Here is a 13,093-nt window from a genome sequence, read left to right on the forward strand (position 1 = left end):
CAAAGTGGTCGGCGTTAATCATTCATGGACAGTTGATAAGATGTTTCTCGATCCTGAGAAATCTCCGTCGGTAGTTTGCGGTTAATGTTGGATCGTGTAAGGTGGGGCGGTTGGCTTGGCTGACTTCCAGCGGTAAGGCCAATGCCGGTTTCGAAACCCAGAAGCGGAACTTGAGAGGAACTCGGGGAACCGCCAAATGGCACGGGGATGCCAGCTTCCTTATTTACGGTGCCACTCGGATGTGTCTATCTCTACCGCTGTGGCCGACCTAACTCATGCCAAGTGGCCGAATATTCGTCCCTGGCGTACGGACCTTCGTCTACTCTACGAGGACTCGAGATCCGCCGTCTTAAGATGAACTGTATGCGCCGCTGAATCGAGCACCGTTAACTTAATCATCCCTAGTGGCCCTCCACCGGCCTGGGTCACTGCGTTTAATTCAGTGGAAATGCTCTTATGCCCGTACACGCGAAATCGGTACTACCTCCTCATTTTCAAGTATCTGCGTGATGTCGAGTTTTGTTTTTGCTCCGTGAAAATTTCGTTTGGTTTAGGAGAAAAAAAAAAAAAAAAACCAAACGACGGGATCCCCTCGTTTTCGATGATAATTTTTGGCTTTCGGCTCCTTTCGATTGGATTATTTTGTTTGTTTATTTATGAGGACGCGGGAGTTTTTTTGAATTTATGTAAAAAATTTCGGGACGACACGTGGCGTCGATTAGGGAAATTTCCGAGCCCCGTGTTTTAATGAGCAAGTTTTCATACGGCGACGCGGCAGCGTGTTCGCGTTCGGGATCGCGGCCAGCAACAGTTTAGATCGTCGGGTGAACAGGTGAGGCGGAACCGAGGGCAGCGTAATTAATAAACATTCTTGAAAGCTCAACGCCATGTTTACCCCTCTCGTTTTTCTCTCTCGTTTCGTCTCTCCCTCGGTTCGTTTGATTTATACAAACTCATAGGAATGCTAATTAAATCATTATTAATCCCGCTTTTGAACGTTCCTACCTTGCCCGAATGAAAACAAGCGAAAATAAAATAAAAAAAACGAAAAAAAAAAAGAATTAAAAACAAAAATGTTCAACTATTCGAGAAAACGTGAAAATAATTTAATATTTAAATATATACCGCAGACAAACTTTTTCCAGGTTCGCCGGATTGGCGCGTGAAAGCTTCGCGGCTTTTCAGTTTTGCTTCTTATGGGAAAATGGATAAAGAAACGATCCCGTTAATCCGCGAAAGAATTAAAAGCTTTAATTTTTCGAAAGCTCGAAAATCAATGGAACGTTTTTCTCTTTTCCATCGTCCTTCACTTCGGTTACCCCGACTAATCGTTCCTCCCTTTTTCCGAAGTGGAAATTTATATCTTTCGGTCAGACGTGTACGCGATTACAGGGAAAAGAGGGGTAGCTAAATATTCGTTCTTTTCTTCATTTTTTTTTTTTTTTCAATTCTCATTCTCGATATTTTTACATTGATACGTTGAAAACGTCTACGGTCCAGACGTTGCGTTTCCGGTTTCCTGCCGCCTCGCAATTCGCAGACAGTTTCTATACGAAGTGAACAACGAAACGAGCGACCGTCGCGACGGACTCGTTGAGATAGATAAGAACCATTCATAACAAAGACAAAACATGGCCCTTCAACGACGAGCAACGTCGCCGCGGCTATTCGTAAGGCCAGAAACAATGAGTGGAAAACTTTCATTATCGAATACGCGGCCCAAACCACCGTCCGGTAGCGATACCTGAAAATTTCGCCCCCCGATAAATGAATTTCTCAATCGAAGGCGGGTGCGTTGTAACGTCAAAGCGTATGCTGCCTTCGCATATACCTAATACGTTATACGCCAGATTGGCCTGTGATTTTTATTCGCTCGCACACGCCCTTCGTCAAAGGGTCCCTCTTGCGGGTGTTTAATGAGAACCGGTGCCCTGATCACACGCTACATCCCTCAGCTGACCACAATCCTTTCCCTCCCCCCCCCCCCTCCCTCCCTACCGAACCGCCCCTTTGCGCCCCAACAAAGGGGTGTGATGTAAATCAGTCGAGTGGTCAGCCACCTACGGTAGCCGCACATTAACTTGCCACGACCGCCGACGTCGTTGAATTTTCCTACGTAGCTTCTCCGGATTCTAGAATAAACAAATCGGGGCGGATGCTTCGCTCTGAACGGAAGTCAAAAACCGTCCGCGGATTCGACGTGATTTGCGTTTTGGTGAGTTCGGATCGGAGCTGAGAATTGTTTATTCGATATCGGTTGCTTTTTTTGGCGAGCCTTTGGATGCACGGCGATCACGTCGTTCGGAATCATCGTCGGATTAAGGGAAACGAACTTTTCGCGCGAAAGTACCCTCGCACAACTCAGAGGCGGCGGGGTACGTTCGTATACCGGGCGAGCTGAGCCGAACAATCGATTGTTAAGTTTGCGCCGTGCTGCCGGGGACACTTACAAATTAGCCAATCAAGTTCTAATCCCCTCCCAATTCCACCCCACGATCCTCACCGCCTCGGTTCGCCCTACGCTTCCGTTCTCCCTGCAGCATAGCCGCCTCGTACACCGTGCCTCTCATCCACATCTACCCGAATCAGCCCGCATCCCACGGCAAATACTTTAATCCGTTCATTAATCCAGGAAGATAAAACTTTCTCGAAGTAGTTACAGCCCTTTTGTCGTCAGATTCAGTTCGACGACGATCGGTTTTGTATTAGCCACGCCGCCGTGGGATATTTTTACAAAAACCCCGACTACACACCCTCGATTTGAAACCCGAGCGAACGGCTGTTTCGGTGGAAGAGGAAAAAGAGACAAAAAAAAAAAACTAGAAAGGATCGCACGCGCAAATGCAAATATATAAATTTTCAGATCAACGTTCAACTTATGCTGCGGGTTACGTTCTGTGATTTAAAAGTTTATTCGCTTTGTACATATCCACCGTGTACGCGGAGGAGGAGAATGAGGAGGAAGAGGGTGGAAGGAAATATTCCGGGGGGGCGGGGGTTTGAACGGGACGTACACGCGAGAGGTTGGTGGAATTTTTTGTCACCAGCCATACGTACCGCTTTGCAAACAACAATAAATATATTTCACGCCGGTGTAACTGCCGGTAGGGTGTCGTGTACATACATATATAGAATACGGGTGGACATGTCGAAGGGTTCGGGGGACGAGGGGAACGTTCTACGCAAGCACGTACGAACATAGCTTAACGTAATCTGACTGTATACCTTCCACCTCCGGTCACCCCATCCTCTCCCACCCCCCCACCCCCCACCGCCCATCTCTATTTCGCGTATCGTCTGGAAACTAGATATAATGCGATCAAAAGCTCTCCTGAGTTTCTCGGAACTCTGTACCGAAGCGGAATGAATCGCATGACTGGAATTAGAAATTTGTCCTGAATTTTCCGAGAGTCTCTTTTTGCTTTATTTCTGGTCACTCGTTCTTTTGGCAGGGTAGTTGTTGGGCGCGACCGTTTCGATAGCTTTAAGTTTTCACGCTCGTTTCGGCGTAGACTTCGCGCTACGGTTTGGCCAGGTGGAGGTGCGCGAGTGGTACCACGGTAGCGGGTAGCGATGCGGTGCTTAGCGGAATGCTAATGTCTAATTACGGTAGCAATGTTTCCTCCACGGGCGAGTATAATATGTGAAGTTTTTGCACGGTTCACATGTGGTTTCGAGGAGCTTAAAACATCCCCTTAAATTACAACCATTAGCAAGGGTTGAACGCCTAGCAAATGAGGATTTCACTGCCACGGTTACGTGAGATTTATTCCCATGGGAAATATAACACTTATACGAAGAATTTCGGTATTTTATTTTACGACGGTCTGTGACACCATACGGAATGAAATTAATTCTTTTTCGTATTTTGTTTTCTTTGATCTCGACGGTGGTTCATATTTTTTTTGGAAATTTCTGCGATGGACATGTGACGTAGAAATAAAAAATTCATCGTTTGCGGGTGGGGATTTTTTTAGACGATGGATTGAAGTTTTTTTTTTTTTTATTTTTAGTCAAACTTTTAGTCGAGTCATCGAGTTTTTTGGATATTTTTCAACGGGTAGAAGCGACGTTATCGTATACGTGGTTCGGTGCATGAGCGATTAACGAAATTCAAACAGTCCCTCGGGACAAAGCGGGAGATTCTGCAGAAATTCCGTTATATCGTTCCAGACAACTGTATACTGCAACAGTAGCAACGACCGGATACGTCCTTCCTGTAGGATAAAACAAAACACTGGCGAGTATATTAATGACTTGCTTAATGCGCTCCCGTCTAATTAATGGACCCGACTAACCTTCCCGGACGCGGTGTGTAGGTATAAAAGTAAAAGATAACAGCCGGGAGAAATTAAGACAAAAGCTAACGGAATACAGGCGGGTTTGGTTCGGTCCTGAGCTTTTTGCAATGAAAATTAAAAAGGAAAAAACGAGTAGGATTAATTTCCAAACCGACTTCTGCTGTATTTGTGTACGTAACGCGGGTAAAAATTTCGATCAAAGTCAAAATCTTATCCATTTCGACTTTGCTTGGAACGAAAAAAAAAAAAAGCTCGTTCATTCACCCCTATCTTCACTTTCCGTTGTTTCGTAAAATCGATTTTGTTTTTTTTCGTTTTTTTTTGAATTTTTTTTTATCGTCAAGTAATGCCTTGCCGGCGAAATTTTCTGTTAGATAACATCTGGGGGAGGAACCTCCGGAGGTGTGCGAGGGTAGCGAAGGCGGAGCTTTCCGAAGCTCGAGACACTCCCGCTTACGTCATAGCGCACCACCTAGCGAGCTTTAAACGGCGAATGTTGATAAAAACTGATAGTAAAAGAAAAATGAACAACAACAACAACTACCCCCATTGGAATCCCTACGACATATCTTCACGGCGTAGAATTTTAGTCGTTCAAACTCGCTAGGGGGGGTGGTCGAATCAAAGCGATCTATTATTCGTTCGAGCTTGATTTTAGGCGGTGAATTTTCATCGGGTTTCATGTGGTAAAATCGGTATGGTCAAAGTTTATTGAATTTTTCAGATTTGTATTTTTTTTTTTTTTTCTCTTCTTCACTTCTCTGTAAATTTTTCTGCTTGCGGAGTCCATCGTTACGAGACGAGGAAAATTCGTATGATACGTGTACACCGGGGTAGTGTTCGGAGTGCGTTTAATTTGAGAATACGGTAGAAATATAAAATCTAACGATGATAAATGTTCCGTGAGCAATTGAAAACCGGTCAATTGAAGCATCGCTGAAATAACGCATAGGTCCCAGTTTCATACCCTCGACAGGTTTGAATCGACACGCTCCAGTGATTTTTGCCCTGTTAATTACCGCGGTAGCGCAGTATCGGGATCCGTATACGCCCGTGTGCCTTATGTATAGCGTGCTCGTGTATATATATACATATATATACGACCGCCGATGACTACCTCAGGTACGTGATTGGATCATTCACAGATCTTGCTTCTCAAAGCAACGGTAATTCGATTACTCACACTTGCTCTGTCAATCATCGACCGATAACTGAACCGTCAAATTCTATCTATCTCGCGGGTTATCTTCCTGTCGTTATTATTTTCTCTCGAATCCACCGAACGCTGTCATTCGCAGATCGTTAACTCCCTTCGGGCGTTGCACGTTTCTTTTCCATTTTTTTTTTTTTTTTTTTTTTCCCTTTTTTTCTCTCTAGTTCTGTAATAGCCCTGTTTACCTCGAAAGAGCTGACGGTCGGTTTTTCGCAACGGACACGGAAAATTCAATCCAAATGACGGGGCTTTGTGTTTCAAATATTTTTCGATCGCAAATCCAATCCGAAAAATCGGTGTTTGGTTGGGAAAAAAAAAAATCCTGCTCGAGTATCGTTATTTTTTGCATACTCGCGACCGAACAAGGGTTCGAAAGGACCTTTTGTGAGTCTTTGGAAACCGCGAATATACCGAGAAGGATATCCCTTGACAGTGACGTCGTCCCTTCTCTCAATTTCTACCCCTTTCCTCGATCTCACGGTTCCCCCCCCCCTCTCTCTCTCTCTCTCTCTCCCTCTATCGTATTCTGATTTTATCCCCGGGTCTGTCGCTCCGTCACACTCCGTCTTTCTCGCTCTCCATTTCTCCCGAAGAGCGGCGAAGCAGCTGCAATAGCCCTCGGGCGATGTTTAGGTCGAGTTAGGTAAGGTTAGCTGCTGAACAGATTACGCCCCGGTACGCCGGAGATGATAATCTTGATTGACTCGATTAATTTCGGCTCGAACCAAGTTTTGGGAATTTACGTCTCGGCTGTTTACATCGAGCGACAGGTAAACGGTAACCCGTAATTGCCGAATGAAAATGCATCTGACAATCAGAAGGATCTTTTCTTCGAAATATCACTAGCCTCGAGATAAAGTAGCCCTCGATGTATAAAATTATTACATCATTGACAATGAACAATTTACCGCGTATACCGTGTCAACGATTTCAATGACATATTTGTTTCGTTCGGAGAGATATCTAATTCACCTGACAAACCGTCGGTTCACGTTTCACAATAACGTTTTTCGATACGTACAGACAAACCAGCGAAATCAAATTTACGATCACCCGTAGCGATTCAATTCGATGATACACAATTGAAAATTTTACAAAGCCATCGAATTATAGAGTGATTGGGATTCGCTAGCGACAATGCGTACGTCGAAACAAAATCTCTGCGCCAAAATCGATAATTATTTCATAAGTTCTACTCGGAGCTTATCCGTCAAGCAACCCGGCACGGGTCGTGTGTTCAGATTCCTGCGTGGAGTCGTCGGTTTTCCGCGGTATCGGGTCGGGGGGGGAGGGGGAGGGGGGTACGACCGTAGCCGGGCAGGTCAGAGTCTGTTGAACTTGGGATGATTTCAGTTGACCGACAAAGCTTTGAGCAGAGACCACAAAAATTCGAGTATTCTTCCATATCCGCGAGGTGACCGCAACGCGCGTGTTTGTACGTCGTCGTCGTCTTCTCCGCGGGGCGAGAATTTCGTTCCTCTAGATACAGGTAAGCATTCACGCAACAACGGATGCGAGAGAGGATCCCGCCCTCCCCCCAAAAGCTGCCTACCGCGGGTTAAATTATCCGATGTTTTTGCGGTCAGAAAAAGAATTTCGAGAGAGATACGTCGGTGGAAAGGTGGATTCAAAGCAACGTTCGCATTCCAGTTTATACGAAACCGAGCCGGAAATGTTGCGAGGGAATTTCCCTGGGCGGAAAGAGGGGTTGAAATTTTTTGTTCCCATATAGTTAACGAACAATAATCTACTGCACGTCCGACACGGTGGATATGGAGAAATGGAAGGAAAGCACACGTATTTTGCCCGTTGCTTGACTGCATCTGACGATATTTCACGCGACTGATGGGCGTGGGTAAAAAATTTTGGAAAAATTTCGCACCGCGAATATTCGCTTCAAAGCTGAGACGACGTAGCAGCAGAGCCGGAGATATTAATATCCGAGGGGTACGGGGGTAGGTGGGTCACGTTGTCCAAGCGGTTGGGACATATTGAAACCACATAAACTTTGCTCATAAGCTGACGGGATACGCGCGGAGCCTTCGCCTTCGACCCTGCAAACACACCTTGGGCTCTGGGCAGGTCGGGCTCAAAGAGCGCCTCTCCGACGAAAATGAGTGGAAAGTTTGAAAATCCGTAGGGGGCGTCCGTCCGGTGCTTCCTGACAAATCGCGCGGTTGTTTGATAAATCCAGAGCGGGAATAGATAGTATTTACGGTATTGTACACACGCGGGACTTGGCGGGGAGGGAGAAATAGGATCGCTACTATTTGGTTGCGGTAACATCGCGTAGCGGGTGCAGGCAAAACGGGCTGCAGAGGCCGAGGGGGTCAAACTAATTCGATTCTAAACTCTGACCACACTCGGTACACCCCCGCTCGGACACAGATGGCTGTAACCGCGGTTAAATTCTCAAGCCTTAACTCTAATTACTCATAGACAACCCCCGACGTGGGATTCTCGTAACAGCTGTTCCTGAAACTTGTTAAATGCGCGGAAAGGGATGATCTGGTCAAACGTGAACGTGAATATGATAGTTTGATTTCTAGCCGAAAGCTAACAGCTGCGCAATTACAAGTCCTTGGAAACTAATCGACGCCGACGATTCGGTTTCTGCTCTACGTTACGGTCCCTGGCGAATATTAATTTTCCTCTTCTTTCAGGAGACGTACTCGCGGTGGAAAAAATGACGATGGACGTCAGCAAGACTGAACCAAATAAAAATGGTACCACTCAACAGGAATGCGCCGGTTGCGGAAAAAGCATAACCGAAAGGTAATCGATCCGAAGATCATTTTTATCACTCTATATGAATAAAAAAATGCAAGGGAGGATATTTTTAGTGGTTGTCTACTGACATGAAAAACCCAGAAAGCATGTAATACGTAAATTATACTCATTCATAGCGCATGATCGTAATCATAAGTATTATCATACAATTTTTCAATCAATCAATATTTTTCAATCATATACATATGTCCAAGTTTCAAATTTTTCAAGATTCAATATTTGACGGTTTGTTCTCCAAGTTTCTTCGTTTCTCAATTCGTAAATCATTGTCCTCAGTATAAAATCAAAAAATGACATGCTCTTTTTTTGGCTTAAAATTGAAGTTGAGTAAAGAACAATCACAATCGACAATTTTTAGATTTTTTCTATGATTTTTGACCGAAAAAAAAATGTATAGCGTCGAAATATTCGAATTTCTCGGTCTACGAGGGGCCCGAGCTTTGCTGGAATCAGGTAGCCAGCAGCGTAGCGCTTTGTTGTGAGAAGTCACCTTGGGGGCTGAGCAGAGGTGACGCCCCACAACAAACCGCGTGCCCGTGGCTACCTGACTCCAGCTAAGTTCGGGCTTTCTCGTAGACCGAGAAATTCGAATATTTCGACCCATGCATGGATTGCAAAGAATCAAAGTGGGTCCACGACTAAAACCAATCGCTATGTCTTATAATTTTTCTGCTCCCAACAGCGAATAATTGATGATTACTCGATTAATTGCATGGGTAGATGATTTTGGCTTTCAGATTTGGATTCCGAAGCTGATTATACGTGAGATTACTCTTGAAGAGCCAAAACAAAATTCGATTTATGAGCAAAAAATAAATCAGTGTTTTAATTGATTGTATTACACTTTTCTTACGTATTTTGATCTCAGAAATCCGATTCTGGAAGAAAAATTGATCTATCTCTGAAATTGACCGAGTTATCGCCCATTTTCAGCTTTTTGGGGTCAAAAATAAAAAATTCATTTGTTAGTCTATCTTAATGCAATTTGAGCTCAGAAATCCGAATCCGAAAGAAAAATTGATCTATCTGCAAAAATGACCGAGTTATCCCCATTTTTTCGTATTTTTTAGCATAAATTTGAGGATTTCTCGAAGGGAAAAAATCGTAGCTCTATTTGGACAACGGATTCGTGTTCCTGAGGTCAAAATACATAAGAAAAGTGCCATACGATCAATTTTAAAAAATAAAAATTTTTGGTCAAAATTTGAGATTTTTCCAAGGGGTACCCCTTACGATTTTTTCAAATTTTGGCCAAAAATTTTTATTTTTTAAAATTGATCGTATGGCACTTTTCTTATGTATTTTGACCTCAGGAACACGAATCCGTTGAGAAAATTGAGCTACGATTTTTTCCCTTCGAGATATCCTCAAATTTATGCAAAAAAATGCGTAAAAATGGGGATAACTCGGTCATTTTTGCAGATTGATCAATTTTTCTTTCGGATTCGGATTCCTGATCTCAAATTACATAAAGATAGACTAAAAAATGAATTTTTTATTTTTGACCCCAAAAAGCCGAAAATTGGCGATAACTCGGTCAATTTTAGAGATAGATCAATTTTTCTTCCAGAATCGGATTTCTGAGATCAAAATACGTAAGAAAAGTATAATACAATCAATTTTCAAACTATTTTACTTTTGGCTCAAAAATCGAATTTGTTTTCGGTTCTTCAAGGGTAATTTCACGTATAATCAGCTCAGGAATCCAAATCTGAAAGCCAAAATCATCCACTCATGCAATCGATCGAGTGATCATCAATTATTCGCTGTTGGGAGCAGAAAAATTATAAGACATATCGATTGGTTTTAGTCGTAGACCCACTTTGATTCTTCGCAATCCGTCGAAATATTCGAATTTCTCGGTCTACGAGGGAGCCCGAGCTTAGCTATGAAATTTATTTAATAGGTCGTTACTTGTATGAGATAATTTTGCGGGTACGCCGGCAAATAGAAAAAAAAATTTTTTAGAAATGCGTGGGGAAGTTCACCGTTCATATAATTTTGTACCATAAATTTCTTTCAATTTCTTTAAACAAATAAAACGAAAGCGAAATTTTTTACATATCTACCGATACATCAACTTTTAATTTATACAGACTATTGAGTAATGATATGTATACAAAAAAATTATTGCGCAAATTTTATTTGATATTCAGTGCTGTGCAGATTGTTGGGCTACTCTGAATAAAAAAAAGTCGCAGTTTATCGAGCGGGGAAAAAATTATTTTCAGATATTTACTGAAAGCTCTGGACATGTACTGGCACGAGGATTGTCTGAAATGCGGATGCTGCGACTGCAGACTCGGAGAAGTCGGTTCTACGCTCTATACGAAAGCCAATCTGATCCTGTGTAAAAGGGATTATCTAAGGTAAAAATATAAAATCGTCTCATTTTTCATTATTCCCTCGTAGCGGGTAACCATATTTCATCCACGTTACGTACGTACGTACGTATACAACGTAGCTCGCGGTGAAGAGTTTCTTCGAGTAAATAACACATCGAGATCTCGTAGGTTAACGTTGTTCCACAAATCGAATTTCACAGATGAGTTTCCTTTATTGAATATATCTACACCCCGAATAAACATACCGCGAACAAATAAAGCCGCGAGTCGAGATTACCCGCTCCCTGGGGAGCGTACAGGTGTCACGTACACTGCACTGTTGGGCCGGAGAGTTATTGAAACTATTGTCCTTATTAATGGTCAAATATTTGTCAATGATATTAGGTAACCGGCTATCCATTGAATAAGTATCACCGATATTCAGCCGCTACCAAAATAAATTTTCTCGCTTACTCCAACCTCCCTTATTTCGATTCTCGTACGATAACATATTACGATAACCATTGCCTTTTGTAACCCGGAGTAAAAAAATATTCTTTCGTCAACCACCGCTAATGTAAAGTGCAGCGAAATGTTCGGAATGAAAGAATAATTTTTATTTACAGGCTATTCGGAAACACCGGTTACTGTGCGGCTTGCAGCAAAGTGATACCAGCTTTTGAGATGGTCATGAGAGCGAGGACGAACGTTTATCATCTGGAATGTTTTGCCTGTCAACAATGCAACCATCGGTGAGTCAAGGTTCCGAATCATTGCCCTCATCTGGAATTGTCTTATCTCATTATTTCGCCGTGTACCTATGTACCTTGTATATTTCGCGCAAGGTTCGAGACGAGATCTTTTGTCTTCCAAAAATTAGTTGTCAGACGCTGCTGCAGCGTATAATATTATCAAGAGGAATACGTTTCGAGATTCCTTTAGTTACGAATTTGTTGAATCCAATTCATTCTGTAATTAAATCTTCACAGCCGACGTACGCTCGTCTCGTTCGGGTATTCCTGAAGGCAGCTCATCCGTATGACAATTTAATTTACCCCTACCTCACACCGCCCCTCACCCCCCCCCCCCCCCCCCCCCCCGAGTACCGCCCCAAAACTCTAACTTTACAACACTTCGCTTACTTATTCGCAACAACTGAGTTAAGCTGCAAACTCACTCCAGTTGGCTCAACTCGGTACTCATAGGGTACCGAAACGGCAAAACTGCTTGCCGCTGTTGCTCTCTCGCTTCTATAACCAAAGCTTCTTCTGCCCCTCTTTCCTCCGTCGCCGCCGCCGCCGATTCCGTTGCAACTTCAAATGAGATGATAATTCGGGCGCGAAACTAACACCCGATCATCCCATTCCATGGTTTTATTTTTGGTTACGATTTGATGTGATTTTCAATTGATAATCATTTTTGCTACCGGTGGTGTGGAATTTTTAATCGGGAAGGAAGGCATCTGGCGAGACATGAAGCAGAGTTTCAAGCTCCTGCAGGGGAGATGATAATTCGAGTGAGGAGACGAACGTAAAATGCAAATTGTTTCGGCTAATTTCTTGAATAAATCGCGATATTCTGACAGACGCATGCGAAACAATCCGAAGTCTGGGAAATGAACAACCCGCTATTTGAGTTCCGAAGCTACACCCGCACACCCGATCCCGCCAGCTACGTTCACCTTTGCATCGTTCAATATATTCCGATTCTACGACGAAAATTGTTAAGAAGGTTGAAATAAAATTATCAACGCGTGTCACCTGTTGCACGGTAAGCTGTGAAAATTTTTTTTTTTTCTAATCAAAAATCGGAAAATCAGCTGTGGAAATTTTTTCTACACACAGAGTGGAGTGGAATTTTGGCTAGGGAAAGATTTCTAGCTCGTTCGATTCGCAGCAATCCGAATCGATTAAATTTGACGTTGGTATTCTTGTGCGCGATGCTATTACCGTAATTTACGTACCGCGAATCGGCCGATCGTGACGACGTATAAGGGGAAAGCCGAGAATCACGGGGAACATCATTCACTGTTGTTACTGTCGTAGTAACAGAGAGGCGTTTGCTCATGGTAAGGGTGGTGCGCAAATGCTGACGTTCTATGTCAACGAATTTGTGTGAGCTTTCGTACGATGTTGGCTAGAACTTCGACTAGAGCGGCTGCAATTCCAGTTTTCGTGAGAGTGAAATAGCGATTAAATGGAATTACAACGTATGTACTTCATTTTTAGTTTCTTTGGTTCTTTTTTCTCCGTGACAGAGGATTGGGGATTAAAAAAGTTACGAAAATTCGGGTTATTCGATCTTTGAGGGGTTTCGAAATGCAATTAACGAATATCGGGATCGAATTATAACACGTCGATATATGTTTTAGTATATTTATGCGCGTGTTCATTTGCAAATTATATACATACCTCTTCGGAGTGTTAATTGTTTTCAGGGTAAATAAATACATTTCAGTTTAAAAC

The 13,093-nt window shown here is 43.2% G+C and overlaps 1 protein-coding gene across 3 annotated transcripts in view; it reads left to right on the forward strand.

Annotated features, from left to right (window-relative positions):
* Positions 1-13,093, forward strand: part of LOC105690847 (LIM domain only protein 3-like) — a 79,901-nt gene that overhangs the window by 44,062 nt on the left and 22,746 nt on the right. For 2 of the 3 annotated variants that reach the window (XM_048655128.1, XM_012408974.3), the window contains 3 exons: positions 8,178-8,289; positions 10,536-10,673; positions 11,255-11,380. In XM_048655128.1, the coding sequence (XP_048511085.1) occupies positions 8,201-8,289; positions 10,536-10,673; positions 11,255-11,380 (353 nt within the window). In that variant the 5' untranslated portion in view covers positions 8,178-8,200. Of the gene's footprint in view, positions 1-6,900; positions 7,004-8,177; positions 8,290-10,535; positions 10,674-11,254; positions 11,381-13,093 lie in introns of those variants that run through there. The other variant, XM_048655129.1, reaches the window with a different exon arrangement.

The sequence above is a fragment of the Athalia rosae genome, chromosome 5, assembly GCF_917208135.1.
Source record: "Athalia rosae chromosome 5, iyAthRosa1.1, whole genome shotgun sequence".
NCBI lineage: Eukaryota > Metazoa > Arthropoda > Insecta > Hymenoptera > Athaliidae > Athalia > Athalia rosae.